Source organism: Oryctolagus cuniculus, chromosome 11 (genome assembly GCF_051225735.1).
Source record: "Oryctolagus cuniculus isolate XC-2025 breed Fujian yellow rabbit chromosome 11, ASM5122573v1, whole genome shotgun sequence".
NCBI lineage: Eukaryota > Metazoa > Chordata > Mammalia > Lagomorpha > Leporidae > Oryctolagus > Oryctolagus cuniculus.
The window spans coordinates 38,451,815-38,468,582 of record NC_142877.1 but is presented as its reverse complement, the minus strand read 5'-3'; the positions used below and the strand labels follow the sequence as shown (position 1 = coordinate 38,468,582).

General features: G+C 40.9%; 1 protein-coding gene across 17 annotated transcripts in view; it reads left to right on the top strand.

Moving 5' to 3' along the window:
- TASP1 (taspase 1) overlaps positions 1–16,768 on the top strand; it is a 361,007-nt gene that overhangs the window by 57,584 nt on the left and 286,655 nt on the right. For all 17 annotated transcript variants that reach the window (XR_016215997.1, XR_011380008.2, XR_011380009.2 and 14 more), the window contains one exon: positions 13,621–13,705. Coding sequence is in view for 12 of the 17 variants with exons in the window: in XM_070052103.2 (XP_069908204.2) it covers positions 13,621–13,705 (85 nt within the window). In the remaining 5 variants the exon portion in view is untranslated. The remainder of the gene's footprint in view (positions 1–13,620; positions 13,706–16,768) is intronic.

The following is a 16,768-nucleotide window of genomic DNA, read 5'->3' as shown; positions in this document are numbered from 1 at the left end:
ATGCCTGAAATACTCTCATGGGCTTTTCAGCCAGATCAGAATGCCTTTAGGGCTGATTCTGAGGCCAGAGTGCTGTTTAGGACATCTGCCATTCTATGGGTCTGCTGAGTATCTCACTTCCCATGTTGGATCACTCTCCCCTTTATTTATTCCATCGGTTAGTGTTAGCAGGTACTAGACTTGTCTATGTGCTCCCTTTGACTCTTAGTCCTTTCATTGTGATCAATTGTGAACTGAAATTGATCACTTGGACTAGTGAGATGGCATTGGCACATGCCACCTTGATGGGATTGAATTGGAATCCCCTGGTATGTTTCCAACTCTACCAATTGGGGCAAGTCAGCCCGAGCATGCCCCAAATTATACATCTCTTCCCTCTCTTATTCCCACTCTTATGTTTAACAGGGATCACATTTCAGTTAATTTTTAACACTTAAGAATAACTGTGTATTAATTACAGAATTAAACCAGTCATATTAAGTAGAACAGACAAAAAAACTACTAAGAGGGATAATGTATTAAGTTGTTCATTAACAGTCAGGGCTATGCTGATCAAGTCACCGTTTCCCATAGTGTCCATTTCACTTCAGGAGGTTTCCTTTTTGGTGTTCAGTCAGTTGTCACTGATCAGGGAGAACATATGGTATTTGTCCCTTTGGGACTGGCTTACTTCACTCAGCATGATGTGTTCCAGATTCCTCCATTTTGTTGCAAATGACTGGATTTCGTTGTTTCTTACTGCGGTATAGTATTCTAAAGAGTACATATCCCATAATTTCTTTATCCAGTCTACCGTTGATGGGCATTTAGGTCGGTTCCAGGTCTTAGCTATTGTGAATTGAGATGCAATAAACATTAGGGTGCAGACCGCTTTTTTGTTTGCCAATTTAAATTCCTTTGGATAAATTCCAAGGAGTGGGATGGCTGGGTCGAACGGTAGGGTTATCTTCAGGTTTCTGAGGAATCTCCAGACTGACTTCCATAGTGGCTTGACCAGTTTGCATTCCCACCAACAGTGGGTTAGTGTCCCTTTTTCCCCACATCCTCGCCAGCATCTGTTGTTGGTAGATTTCTGAATGTGAGCCATTCTAACCGGGGTGAGGTGAAACCTCATTGTGGTTTTGATTAGCATTTCCCTGATTGCTAATGACCTTGAACATTTTTTCATGTGCCTGTTGGCCATTTGGATTTCCTCTTTTGAAAAATGTCTATTGAGGTCCTTGGCCCATCTCTTAATTGGGTTGTTGGTTTTGTTTTTGTGGAGTTTCTTGATCTCTTTGTAGATTCTGGTTATTAACCCTTTATCTGTTGCATAGTTTGCAAATACTTTTTCCCATTCTGTCAGTTGTCTCTTCACTCTCCTGTTTCTTTTGCAGTACAGAAACTTCTCAATTTGATGCAATCCCAATAGTTAATTTTGGCTTTGAGTGCCTGTGCCTCCCGGGTCTTTTCCAGAAACTCTTTGCCTGTGCCAATATCTTGAAGGGTTTCTCCAATGTTCTCTAGTAACTTGATGGTGTCAGGTCGTAGATTTAGGTCTTTAATCCATGTTGAGTGGATTTTTGTGTAAGGCGTAAGGTAGGGGTCTTGCTTCATGATTCTGCACGTGGAAATCCAATTTTCCCAGCGCCATTTATTGAATAGACTGTCCTTGCTCCAGGAATTAGTTTTAGATCCTTGATCAAATATAAGTTGGCTGTAGATGTTTGGGTTGATTTCTGGTATTTCAATTCTGTTCCATTGGTCTATCCATCTGTTTCTGTACCAGTACCATGCTGTTTTGATTACAACTGCCCTGTAGTATGTCCTGAAATCTGGTATTGTGATGCCTCCGGCTTTGTTTTTGTTGTACAAGATTGCTTTAGCTATTCGAGGTCTCTTGTGCCTCCATATAAATTTCAGCACCAATTTTTCCAGATCTGAGAAGAAGGTCTTCGGTATCTTGATTGGTATTGCATTGAATTTATAAATTGCTTTTGGGAGAATGGACATTTTGATGATATTGATTCTTCCAATCCATGAGCATGGAAGATTTTTCCATTTCTTGGTATCCTCTTCTATTTCTTTCTTTAAGGTTTTGTAATTTTCATCGTAGAGATCTTTAACGTCCTTGGTTAAGTTTATTCCAAGGTATTTGATTGTTTTTGTAGCTATTGTGAATGGGATTGATCTTAGAAGTTCTTCCTCAGCCATGGCATTGTCTGTGTATACAAAGGCTGTTGATTTTTGTGCATTGATTTTATACCCTGCTACTTTGCCAAACTCTTCTATGAGTTCCAATAGTCTCTTAGTAGAGTTCTTTGGGTCCCCTAAATAAAGAATCATGTCATCTGCAAAGAGGGATAGTTTGAGTTCTTCCTTCCCAATTTGTATCCCTTTAATTTCTTTTTCTTGCCTAATAGCTCTGGCTAGAACCTCCAGAACTATATTGAATAGCAGTGGTGAGAGTGGACATCCCTGTCTGGTACCAGATCTCAGTGGAAATGCTTCCAACTTTTCCCCATTCAATAGGATGTTGGCTGTGGGTTTTTCATAGATTGCTTTGATTGTATTGAGGAATGTTCCTTCCAAGCCCAGTTTGCTTAGAGTTTTCATCATGAACGGGTGTTGTATTTTATCAAATACTTTCTTGGCATCTATTGAGATAATCATATGGTTTTTCTTCTGCAGTCTGTTAATGTGGTGTATCACATTGATTGTCTTGCGCACATTAAACCATCCCTGCATACCAGGGATAAATCCCACTTGGTCTGGGTGGATGATCTTTCTGATGTGTTGTTGCATTCTATTGGCGAGAATTTTATTGAGGATTTTTGCATCTATGTTCATCAGGGATATTGGTCTGTAATTCTCTTTCAGTGCTGCATCTTTTTCCGGCTTAGGAATTAAGGTGATGCTGGCTTCATAGAAAGAATTTGGGAGGATTCCCTCTCTTTTAATTGTTCTGAATAGTTTGAGAAGAATTGGAGTTAGTTCTTCTTTAAATGTCTGGTAGAATTCAGCAGTGAATCCATCTGGTCCTGGGCTTTTCTTTGTTGGGAGGGCCTTTATTACTGTTTCAATTTCTGTCTCAGTTATGGGTCTGTTTAGGTTTTCGATGTCTTCCTGGTTCAATTTAGGTAGGTTGCATGTGTCCAGGAATGTATCCATTTCTGATAGGTTTCCCTGTTTGCTGGCATACAAGTCCTTGTAGTAATTTCTGATGATTCTTTTTTATTTCTGTGGTGTCTGTTGTTATGTTTCCTTTTTCATCTCTGATTTTATTGATTTGGGTCTTTTCTTTTTTTAGTTAGTTGGGCCAATGGGGTGTCAATTTTGTTTATTTTTTCAAAAAACCAGCTCCTCGTTTGGCTGATTTTTTGTAATGTTTTTCTTGATTCAATCCTGTTGATTTCTTCTCTGATTTTAATTATTTCTCTTCTCCTACTAGCTTTGGGTCTGGTTTGCTGTAGGTTTTCTAGATCCTTGAGGTGAATTGAAAGCTCATCTATTTGGTGCCTTTCCAATTTCTTGATGTAGGCACCTATTGATATAAACTTTCCTTTTAACACTGCTTTTGCTGCGTCCCATAAGTTTTGGTATGTTGTGCTGTTATCCTCATTTACTTCCAGAAAGTTTTTGATTTCTCTTTTGATTTCTTCTATGACCCATTGTTCATTCAGGAGCATGTTGTTCAATCTCCATGTGTTTGCGTATGCTCTAGGGATTCCTGAGTTGCTAATTTCCAACTTCATTCCTTTATGGTCTGAGAAGCTGCATGGTATGATTCTAATTCTTTTGAATTTGCTGAGACTTGCTTTATGGCCTAGTATGTGGTCAATCCTAGAGAAGGTTCCATGTACTGCTGAGAAGAATGTAAAATCTTTGGCTGTAGGATTGAAAGTTCTGTATATATCTGTTAGATCCATTTGGGCTATAGTGTCGTTTAAATCTACTGTATCCTTGTTGATCTTCTGTCCTATTGATCTATTTCTGAGAGTGGAGTATTGAAGTCCCCCAGTACTATTGTATTGGGGTCTAAGTCTCCCTTTAAGTCCGTTAACAAATCTTTTAGATAAACCGGTGCCCTGTAGTTAGGTGCATATACATTGATAATTGTTATATCTTCCTGTTGAATTGATCCCTTAATCATTATGTAGTGTCCCTCTTTGTCTCTCTTAACGGTTTTTGTGGTAAAGTTTATGGTGTCTGATATTAAGATGGCTACGCCCGCTCTTTTTTCATTTCTGTTGGAATGGTATATCTTTTTCCAGCCTTTCACTTTCAGTCTGTATGGATCTTTGTTGGAAAGATGTGTTTCTTGTAAGCAGCAAATAGATGGGTTTTGTTCCTTAACCCAATCAGCCAATCGGTGTCTTTTAACTGGACAGTTCAGGCCATTAACGTTCAATGTGACTAATGATAAGTGGTAACTTTGCCCTGCCATTTGCCAAAGATAAGTTCTAATATATGCTTTGAATTCCCTGTGATCTTTTGCTGTGAGCTTTCCTTCCTTGGTTTCCTTCGTTTACCTTCTTTCATATTGATGACCGTGTTTCTTTGTTTCTGTGTGTAACACATCTTTAAGCATCTTTTGCAGGGCTGGACGAGTGGCAACAAATTCTTTCAATTTCTGTTTGTTATGAAAAGTCTTTATTTCACCTTCATTCACAAATGATAGCTTTGCAGGATATAATATTCTGGGCTGGCAGTTGTTCTCTCTTAGTACCTGGGCTATATCTTGCCATTCCCTCCTAGCTTGTAGAGTTTCTGATGAGAAGTCAGCTGTGAGTCTGATTGGAGATCCTCTGAGAGTAATCTGACGTTTCTCTCTTGCACATTTTAGGATCTTTTCTTTATGTTTCACTGTGGAGAGTTTAATTACAACGTGTCGTGGTGAGGATCTCTTTTGGTTGTGTTTATTAGGGGTTCTGTGAGCTTCCTGTACTAGGATTTCTCTGTCCTTCTCCAAACCTGGGAAATTTTCTGCTAATATCTCACTAAAAAGGCCTTCTAATCCTTTCTCCCTCTCCATGCCTTCAGGAACTCCTAGAACCCGAATGTTGGGTTTTTTAATAGTATCCTGAAGATTCCTGACAATATGTTTTAGATTTCTAATTTCCTCTTCTTTTCTTTGGTTTGACTGTATCCTTTCCTGTTCTCTGTCTTCTAAGTCCGATATTCTCTCTTCTGCTTCACCCATTCTGTTTGTAAGGCTCTCTAATGTGTTTTTCATTTGATCTATTGAATTCTTCACTTCAGTCACTATCCCAGTTTCCTGTTGTACTAGTTGTTTCGTTTCATTTTGATTCCTCCTTAATATTTCATTTTCACGAGAGAGATTTTCTATCTTGTCCATTAAGGATTTCTGTAGTTCAAGAATTTGTTTTTGAGAACTTCTTAATGTTCTTATCAATTTTTTGAGATCTGCTTCTTGCATTTCTTCTATGTCATCATCCTCATAATCTTGAATTGGGGTGTCTTTTTCATTTGAGGGCGTCATGGTGACTTCCTTGTTTTTATTACCTTGGTTTTTGCGTTTGTTATTTGGCATATTGGAGATATTTGGTTTCTTCACTGTGGTGCTTTTTCTTGTTATACTATGACTCTAGATTAAGTGGACTATCTGTTTTTGATGGAGCTTTAGGGCTTGAGATGGGTGTGGCCTGAGAGCTCTTTTTGGTGTGCCAAAGGTGACACTCCCAGGTTAGGCATGGTAAACCTCTCTCTCTCTCTTTCTTTTTATTGATTCAAAAGGGAAGTTATTCTGCACAACTGAACGAAGTTGGAGGTAGTTAGCAGGCAAATGATATACCCACAGGAGCCAGAGATCAGAAGGTCTTTCCCAAGGACCACACAGAGAATCTGTTCGGCCCTCAGAGTGGGCTCAAATTCTCCTTCAGTCTCCCACTGGGTTGCCAAAGTTACGGAATTGTAGCGTCTCTGGAGAGTGCTCACGTGAATTCCGTGAGTTCTCTCCCACACCGTCTCTTTTTTCACAGTCTCAGTTCAGTAGCACCACAAATTTACTAGGTCCTAATCTTCTGTTAATTTGCCCCGCCCAGAGTCAGGTTTTTCTGCTAGGCTCAGGGCCGGTGCAGACCTGAGGTCGCTCTGCTTATGACGTATGTCCAAGATGGCGCCTGCTCTTTGTCTTGCTCGCCCTTGAAAGGTGAGCAGAGAGAGAGAAACCCGTGTCCGTACCAGTCACCTTTTTTTTTTTTTTCTCTCTCTCTCTGCCAGCTAGCCTGGTGAACTCCCCCCCCCCCCCCCGGGGGTCGTTCCCTCTAGTCTCCTCTCTCCACTTGCCTGCCGGTGTCTCGGGCTATTGAGGTTCGGCTCACCTCGCATTCCAGCGCTGGTGTGTTGAGTCTGCCGCTGGTGTCCCGAACTGTGGGCTCCCACGCTCTCCACGCAGGTCCGCTCCCCTTCCAGTGCCGATGTGTGGACTCGGAGCCCTGGACGTCCCAAGTCTCCCCGCTGTTGTCTGTGTGGCACGCACTCCCCTTCGAGCACTGGCGCGCAGAGCCTGCGGCTTGCGCAGCTCGGTCCCGCGGCTTGGCTTCCGCGGCTCGGTCCCGCGGCTCGGCGGGCGACCTTGTTCTCCCAGTAGGTCCTCCGATTCACGGCCACTCAATCCAAAAGAGTTTCCTCTGCAATATTTTCCTGGTTCTTTTTTCTGAGGCTACCGTAACTCCCCTTTTATTAAACTAAATTTTCCCGGACTATCGGTGCGCGCCCTCACTATTCCGCCATCTTGGCTCCCTACCCTCTCACTAATTTTTAATATCGTTCTTAGTTTAAAAAAAATTAGTCTCTTTATATGTTTGTAGTGGTTTTCACTATTTTGAGTTTCTGCAGTAACTATTGAGACTGAAAAACATTTTAATATACTTTTTGTCCATTTAGATGTCCTCATTATGAAGTGCACACTCATATCTTTGACATCTTAATTGGATTATATTTTTTATTAATTTGTTAGAGAACCTTATGTATTTTAGGTATAAATTCTTTGCCAGATACATCTCTTCCAGTCTGTGCCTTAACTTTTTACTCTATTAATGATGTCCTTTGAAGGACAGAAGTTTTTAATTATAATGAAGTTTAAGTTATTTACCTTTTCTTTTACAGTTAATTCTTTTTTTAGGAAGTTTTTGCCTACTCAAAGTTGTTATCTTTTAATAATTTTACTGTTTTTACTCTTAATATTTAACTTTGTCACTTGGATTAGATTAATTTTGTGTGTTTGAGGTAGAGGTCAGTATTTATTCTCTTCTTCATATGGACATTCCAAGGGTTTCTTGCCCCTTACTGAAAGGACTGTCCTTTTCCCACAGAACTGTGTTGGTGAATCAGGTTAATGGTTATGTAATGGTTTGTTCCTCTGCTCTGTTTTGACCAGCCATGTAATATGAGTTGAAGATTTTTTTTTCTGTTCTTGAAAATGGCTTATATATGATGGGAATGATTTCTTTTTAACTGTTTGGAAGACTTCATTAATTATTCTTAATGGGATTTTCTTTGTGAAAAATTTAAAACATAGGATTTAATGTCTTTAATATTTATAAAATTATCCACAGTTTATTTTTGTTACATATTTTTTAAGGAATGTGTATTTCAAGTGAGTTGTTAAATTTATTTGTCTAGAGGCTGGTGCCACGGCTCACTTGGCTAATCCTCCACCTGCGGCGCCGGGGCCTCAGGTTCTGGTCCTGGTTGGGGTGCTGGTTCTGTCCCAGTTGCTCCTCTTCCAGTTCAACTCTCTGCTGTGGCCCGGGAGGGCAGTGGAGGATGGCCCAAGTGCTTGGGCCCTGCACCTGCCTGGGAGATCGGGAGGGGGTGCCTGGCTCCTGGCTTCGGATTGGTGCAGCGTGGCTGCCATTTGGGGAGTGAGCTAATGGAGGGGAGACCTTTCTCTCTCTCTCTCTCTCTCTCTCACTAACTCTGCCTGTCAAAAATTTTTTTATTTGTCTAGAGACATTTCAGTTAGTTTTCTTTACTGATTGCTAGTTTGATTACACCATAGTCAGACAACATAGCTTTTGTCTGATTGCTGTCCCTTGAAATCTTCTGAGACTTGCTTTATGGTGTAGCTTATGATATATTTCAGTAAGCGTTTCAGGTAAACAACAGAACTTTAAAAGAGTTTGTATTCAATAGTTGTTGGTTACAGACAAACCTCTTTGGGGCTTGTCTTTTAACTCTGTTTATAATTTTTTTAGCATATTGTAATTTAAGTTTCTGTGTCAAACTTATACTTTCACTTTTGTAGCTTTTGTATTTTTACATTTTTTTTTTTTGACAGGCAGAGTGGACAATGAGAGAGAGAGAGAGAGAGAGACAGACAGCCAGAGAGAAAGGTCTTCCTTTTGCCGTTGGTTCACCCTCCAATGGCCGCCGTGGCCGGCGCACCACGCTGATCCGAAGCCAGGAGACAGGCGCTTCTCCTGGTCTCCCATGGGGTGCAGGGCCCAAGTACTTGGCCATCCTCCACTGCACTCCCTGGCCACAGCAGAGAGCTGGCCTGGAAGAGGGGCAACCGGGACAGAATCCGGCGCCCCGACCGGGACTAGAACCCGGTGTGCTGGTGCCGCAAGGTGGAGGATTAGCCTAGTGAGCCAGGGCGCCGGCCGTATTTTACATTTTTTTAAAGTTTTTTTTTTTTTTTAATTTATTTTTATTTTTTTTTTATTTGAGAGGTAGAGGTAGAGAGAGAGAAATTTTCATCTGCTGTTTCACTCCTCAAATGCCTGGAGTTGGGCCAATCTGAAGTCAGGAGCCAGGAGCTTCTTCCAGTTCTCCCATGCAGGTACAGGGCCCAAGGACTTGGGCCATCTTCCACTTCTTTCCAGAGAGCTGGATCGGAAGTGGACGGCCACACCTCAAGCTGGCACTCATATGGGATGCGGACACTGCAGGCGGTGGCTTTACTTGCTGTGCCACAACACTGGCCTGTATTTTTTTCCTTTCTTAAAGTTTTTTCTCTTAAGAACCATCACCTGTATTTTCTTCTAATATGTGTATGATTTTTAAAATTTACCATTTGAATACATTACTTTTTCTGAAATGACTAAAACTTTGTCCCCACATATTTATTAATAATACTAATAACAATTATAGTCACCATCACTTATGGGATTACTATACCATACTAGACATTGTTCTATTCTGCAGTGCTTTATGTATATGAAATCATTTAGTTATCACAGTAACCTTATGAGATCAATTCTTTTATCCCCACTTTACAGATGAAGAAATGGAGATGTACAACAAGTTCAGTAAATTGTTCAAGGTTATTGTATCACACTAGGAGACAGAAACTTCACAGTAGTTTAGACAAGGGAAAGTTTAATACAAAGTGTTATCATGCAAACCCATTTACAGGTATTCTTAGCCTAGACTGCATAAGAAGAATTGTATGTGGTGAAATGTTGGAACCATTCCTCTTTTGATCTCTGTTTGATGTTGAAAGGCTGAACTAATAGGCAATGTCAGTTTCTCTCTTTCACATTCTTCCTTCTTGAGACTGTCAGTTTCAAGGATGCAAATTGCATTGCAAAGTCAAACTGACTTAAACATTTGGGCCAGTGCACTATTTACTTCCATGTGTTTGGAAGACACGTTAGGGCACAGCATTTGAGAGCCCTTTGTATCATTGCTTTTACAAAGAGCCCCTAATCTTAGTTTACTAGAAACCAGTTTAAGATCGATATGATGGAGTTTCTGTGCTGTTGCTGGGATTGGGAGAGATAAAACATGTCATTTCAAAAAAAAAAAAAAAAAACCCAGTGTTATCATGTAGCTAAGAGAGAGTGTCTACGTAAAGATAGAAAAGAACTCAAAGTGTATCCTAGGATAGAAAGATAATGCTCAAAGAAATACGAACTTGAAAGTGGATTCAAACCTCATTGAAGATGTGATTGCAGCCTATTGTATAGCAGGAGAGTTGCTGATTTCTCCAGGTCAGAGCTGATCTGTAGTCATTGGTATGAGCAAAACCAATCCTGTGAAGCGCAGGCAACCTCTGTGGGGTAGGTAGACACAGGTCAAGAGATTGTGGAAAGTTTGGCTCACTAGACTGCCATCCCCATGCTATACTTGCTTTGAATGCCCTTGAGGTGGAGAAGGAGTAGTGATTGGTCACTGGACGCTGACTAGGGTAAGGTCTCCTTTCTTGTATCCTAAGCTTTGCTTTTATGGCCTGAATCAGGAGCTGGAGAAAACATGTGGTGACCAAATGCTAGAGAAATCTGTACCCTGTGGACACTTAGCATTGGAGAGTATCACATGGGCCTGATCATGGAGGCAAAATGGTGCTGTCCGGTAGCATAACAGCAAGGCATGTTTTCCACTGGAGTGTGTCCAAGTGCTTTTTGCTGATGACGCTTACTGTTGTGCCAGCTGTCAAAGGAAATTTATGTAAAGTGCCCATATCCATTTTTGCAGATCAGGCAACACAGGGTGAATTCATAGCTGAGAAACAATAAATTGATTGCTGGTAAAGTTATAATGTAGTCTGACATGTATGCTTTTTACTTCATGTTCTGTCTGCCTAACATAGTCTATCCTTTTCCCTCTGATTTGAAATACTATCTACATCATATATTAAATACCCCAAATCACATGTGCCTGTTTCTGAACTTTAGCTTTAGTCTGTTTCATTGCTATGTTTTTCTACTTTATATGCAATCCACCCTCTCTCTCTGTGTTTTTTTTTTTTTTTTTTTTTTTTTTTTTTTTTTTTTTTTTTTTTTAAAGATTGATTTATTTGACAGGCAGAGTTAGAGAGGCAGAGGCAGAGAGAGAGAGAGGTCTCCCATCCACTGCTTCACTTCTCAGATGACCGTGATGGCCGGAGCTGCGCCAATCCGAAGCCAAGAGCCAGGAGCTTCCTCTGAGTCTCCCATGGAGGTGCAGGGGCCCAAGGACTTGGGCCATCTTCCACTGCTTTCCCAGGCCATAGCAGAGAGCTAGATTGGAAGTGGAGCAGCTGGGACTAGAAACTGTGCCCATATGGGATGCGGCACTGCAGGAGGCGGCCTTACCCACTACGTCACAGTGCCGGCCCCAACATACACACACGCACACACACACACACACTCTCTCTCTCTTTTTTTTTTTTTTAAAAGATTTATTTATTTGAAGGGCAGAGTTACAGAGAGGAAGAGGCAGAGAGAGAGAGAGTGAGAGAGAGAGATGTCTTCCATTTGCTGGTTCACTCCCCAGATGGTCGCAATGGCTGGAGCTGTGCCGATCCGAAGCCAGGAGTCAGAAGCTTCTTCCAGGTCTCCCACGCGGGTGCAGGTGTCCAAGGACTTGGGCCATATTCCACTGCTTTCCCAGGCCATAGCAGAGAGCTAGATTGGAAGTGGAGCAGCTGGAACTTGAACCGGCATCCATATGGGATGCTGGCATGGCAGGCAGTGCCTTTACCTGCTACTCTACGGCACCAGCCCCATCCAACACACTCTCTTAATCAGAATAGCTTTGAATAAAAAAAAAAAAAGGTATTATTGGATGAATATCTCTTCAATTTTCTTTTTTTTAAACTTTTATTTAGTAAATATAAATTTCTAAAGTACAGTTTATGCATTACAATGGCTTCTCCCCCCCATAACTTCCCTCCCACCCGCAACCCTCCCAACTACTACTCCCTCTCCCATTCCATTCACATCAAGATTCATTTTCAATTATCTTTATATACAGAAGATCAATTTAGTATATAATTAAGTCAAGATTTCATCAGTTTGCACCCACACAGAACACAAAGTGCAAAATACTGTTTGAGCACTAGTCATAGCATTAATTCACATTGAACTACACATTAAGGACAGAGATCCTACATGAGGAGTAAGTGCACAGTGACTCCTGTTGTTGACTTAACAATTTGACACTCTTGTTTATGGCATCAGCAATCTCCCTAGGCTCTAGTCATGAGTTGCCAAGGCCATGGAAGCCCCCTGAGCTTGCCGACTTTGATCTTATTCCGACAAGGCCATAGTCAAAGTGGAAGTTCTCTTCTCCCCTCAGAGAAAGGTACCTCCTTCTTTGATGGCCCATTCTCTCTACTGGGATCTCACTTGCAGAGACCTTTCATTTAGGTTTTTTTTTTTTTTTTTTTTTGCCAGAGTGTCTTGGCTTTCCATGCCTAAAAAACTCTCATGGGCTCTTCAGCCAGATCCAAATGCCTTAAGGGCTGACTCTGAGGCCAGAGTGCTGTTTAGGACATCTGCCATTCTATGAGTCTGCTGTGTATCCCATTTCCCATGTTGGATCGTTCTCTCCCTTTTTTATTCTATCAGTATTAGCAGACACTATTCTTGTTTATGTGATCCCTTTGACTCTTAGACCTATCATTATAATCTATTGTGAACTGAAATTGATCACTTGGACTAGTGAGATGGCATTGGTACATGCCACCTTGATGGGATTGTATTGGAATCCCCTGGCACATTTCTAACTCTACTGTTTGAGGTATGTCAGCTTGAGCATGTCCCAAATTGTACATCTCCTCCCTCTCTTATTTCCACTCTTATATTTAACAGAGATCACTTTTCAGTTAAATTTAAACACCTAAGAATAATTGTGTGTTAATTACAGAGTTCAACCAATTAACTAGAACAAAAAAATGCTAAAAGGGATAAAGTATTAAATTGTACATCAAGAGTGATGATGAGGGCTGATCAAGTCCCTGTTTCTCATAGTGTCCGTTTCACTGCACGAGGTTTCCTTTTTGGTGCTCAGTTAGTTGTCACCAATCAGGGAGAACATATGATATTTGTCCCTCTGGGACTGGCTTATTTCACTCAGCATGATGTGGTCATATTTGCCATTGTTATTATCATCTTGATGGTGTTTATCACAGTAGTGCTAGCCTGTTATTATTCCCAGGTGAGCACTATCATCTTACTTTTACATATTGTTTTGCCTGCTGGAAACAATCTGAACAATTTCAGTTTACAGTCTTATCTGTGAGGACTTCAAAAAGTTCATGGAAAATATGCGTTATGCAAAAACTATACATAGATTCCAAGATTTTTTTTGTACCAAAATAAACCTGTTTTAATTCCAGTTTTCCATTAACTTTTTGAAGTATATTTGTACTTGAGTTCTTCCTCCTACCCTTAAACAGTTTGAAGGACTTTCTTTCCATTCAGTCTCCCTCAGAAAATTTTTAAGATTTGGCTTATCTACCTTCATGAATTTTTCTTTCCAAGGTAAAATTGAAGCTATCTATAATTAGGTTTATTCTTTAAAGGAAATTCATGGCTTTGTGGTCAGTAAATGCCTGGAACGTTTATTTAGTTTTGATAGTAGAAGAGTGCCAGATTTTCTTTTCATTTTTTCTATTCTGTTCTGAAATCTCTTAAAAAGAAACCTAACTTAAATATGTAGTAGTTCAAATTCATTCTTTGCTGTTGTAGCACATGATGTGAGAATATATATTTTATATTTATTCCTTTCTTACATCTACTAAGTATTCATATATCATTTTGATTTGACTCTTATTCATGATAAATAAGGGTTTTCATTATTATATTTGATATATTGAAACAGAAGAATTTCCTGAAACAACCACAGAACTATTGAGGAAACTTGAAGACATTTCTGACTTTTTTTTCTGCCAATTTCATTTTACAGGAATCAAGAACCCAGTCTCGGTTGCAAACAGACTCTTGTGTGAAGGGCAGAAGGGCAAGCTCTCGGCTGGCAGAATTCCTCCCTGGTAACCACTTTCTTCTTCCCACGTTTTCACTGGGTCTTTGGTATTTAGTGCATGCAGTATTTGAAGACTGTTTTTATCCACAGAAATCTGATGCTTTGGAATACAGTAGTAATAGCAAGGCTTTGAGAGGAAGACACACTTGTTCTCTGATCTTGAAATACTTCGAAAACTTGATAAAATTCCAGAGGGGAATAGAATATTATGAATTAAAGCAGAGAAGAGCAGAGTTAATTTTGGGTTGTATAGTTGATTATAGAGTTGTTTTTACTATTACTAAGCGCTCATTTGAGTCATCTTGTTATGAAACTTTAAAAGTATCTTGATGATTGGAGTCTGGAGTCTATGAAGTAATTTTTAATTTAATTTGGAGAATTTTTTTTTTAAAAGATTTATTTGAGGTCAGCGCTGTGGCTCACTAGGCTAATCTTCCGCCTTGTGGCACTGGCATACCGGGTTCTAGTCCTGGTCGGGGTGCCGGATTCTGTCCCGGTTGCCCCTCTTCCAGGCCAGCTCTCTGCTGTGGCCCGGGAGTGCAGTGGAGGGTGGCCCAAGTGCTTGGGCCCTGCACCCCATGGGAGACCAGGATAAGTACCTGGCTCCTGCCATTGGATCAGTGCGGTGCGCTGGCTGCAGCGCGCCAGCAGCGGCGGCCATTTGAAGGTGAACCAACGGCAAAAGGAAGACCTTTCTCTCTGTCTCTCTCTCTCTCTCACTGTCCACTCTGCCTGTCAAAAAAAAAAAAAAAAAGATTTATTTGAAAGGCACAGTGACAAAGAGGAAGAGACAGAGAGAAAGAGATCTTCCATTTGCTGATTCATTCCCCAAATGGTCTCAAGAGCTGGGGCTGGCCAGGCTGAAGCCAGGAACTAGAAATTCCATCTGGGTCTCCCATGTGGGTGGTAGGGGTCCAAGGACTTAGTTCATCTTCTGCTTCATCCTTAGGCACATTTGCTGGGAGCTGGATTGGAAGTAAAGCAACTGGGATTCAAACTGGCACTCTAGTATGTGATGCTGGTATCATAAGTGGCAGCTTAACTTGCTGTACAGCAATGCTGGCTCCCAGTTCCAATAGCTAACAATGTTTTTTCTTTCATGTATCTCATGCATCTTGACTTTTCCCTATAGTATTTTCAAGCAAATCTCCCATATTGTATTTCACCCTTAAGCAGTTTTATAAATACCCGTCTTTGCAGAACATAACCACCATTCTGCTAGATACCTAATAATATTAATACATATATCTTTTTTAAAAAATATTTATTTTACTTGAAAGTCACAGTTACACAGAGAGAAGAGAGGCAGAAAGAGAGAGAGAGAGAGAGAGGTCCTCCTTCCGTTGGTGCACTCCCTAGATGGCTGTGATGGCTGGAGCTGTACTGATCCGAAGACAGGAGCCAGGAGCTTCTTCTGGGTCTCCCACGTGGGTGCAGGAGCCCAAGAACTTGGGACATCTTGTACTGCTTTCCCAAGCCATAGCAGAGAGCTGGATTGGAAGTGGAGCAGCCGGGTCTCAAACCGGCGCCCATATGGGATGCCGGCACCGCAGATGGTGGCTTTACCTGCAATGCCACAGCTCCAGCCCCAATACATATGTTATTTATTTATTTATTTATTTGACAGAGTGGACAGTGAGAGAGAGATACAGAGAGAAAAGTCTTCCTTTTGCCGTTGGTTCACCCTCCAATGGCTGCCACGGCCAGGAAAGAATCCAGCGCCCCGACCGGGACTAGAACCCGGTGTGCCGGCGCTGCTAGGTGGAGGATTAGCCTATTGAGCTGCAGCGCTGGCCATACATATGTCTTAATACCATCTCATATTATTCTGTGCTTAGCATGCCTGACTGTGAAAGTGTGTTAGTGTTCTGTGTTGAAAGTTGTGACGTTGACACTTCTGAAGTCGTAGAAAAAGAAATTATTGAGATCTTAAAAAAAATCTTAAAATCTGTTACCTAAATATATTCAAAGTTTCCTTTTAATCACATGCATTCCAATTGTTTAATAATGGTACTAAAGGGTTAATTATAAAATGTTTCTCAAGGAAATAGTGATTTTTATTATTATATGGTTTGATAAAGCAAGAGGAAGAGGTAGGAAATCTGATTTTTAAAAATGATTTAGTATTTATATATTTGGAGGTTAGGGTAGCAGAGAGAGGGAGAGAACTTGCATCTGTTGGTTTACTCCCTAAATGGAAACAAGAGCTAGGGTTGGGTCATACTGAAGCCAGGAGCCCAGAACTCCATCTGGTCTCCTCTCTGGGAGGCAGGGAAACACATACTTGGATCATCATCCTCTGATTTCCCAGGGATATGAGCAGGAAGCTGGATTGGAAGTGGAATTGCTGGGATTCAAACCAGGACTTTGATGTGGGAGTCCAAAGCAGTGGCTTAACCTCCTGTGCCACAACTCATCTCAAAATCTGATTTCTTGAGATCAGTTCTAATATGAGGGCACCCGAAAGTTTGTGGAAAAAATGGAGTTAAAATGTAAGTTTATCTTGGTGCATAACATTTATTTTTAAATATTTATTTTATTTATTTGAAAGAGCTGCAGGGGGGAGACAGAAATTTTCCATCTATTGGTTAACTCCCCAAGTGACTGCAACAGCCAGGGTTAGACCAGACCGAAGTCAGAAGCCAGGAGCTTCCTCCGTGTCTCCCATGTGGGTGCAGGGGCTCAAGCACTTGGGCCACCCTGTGCTGCTTTCACAGGTACATTAGAGGAGAGCTGGGTTGGAAGTGGAGCAGTCGGGACTCGAATTGGCACCCATATGGGATGCTGGTGTTGCAGGTGGCAGCTTTACCCACTGTGCCACAATGCTTGTCACAGTGCAAGATATTTTGAAATCGATACATACAAGTGGTGTTCAGAAAGATCATGGAAAATACAAATTTTTGTGTACCAAAATAAACCTATTTTTTATTTCCATTTTATGAAACCTTTCAAAAGTGCAGTCAGATATGTTTGATATCAGTAGGTTTCATTATAATTTTGGAAGTGAGAAAAGTACTTTAAGATATCGTATATTTACTTTTTTCATAATTTTTTTAAACACATGCTTTGG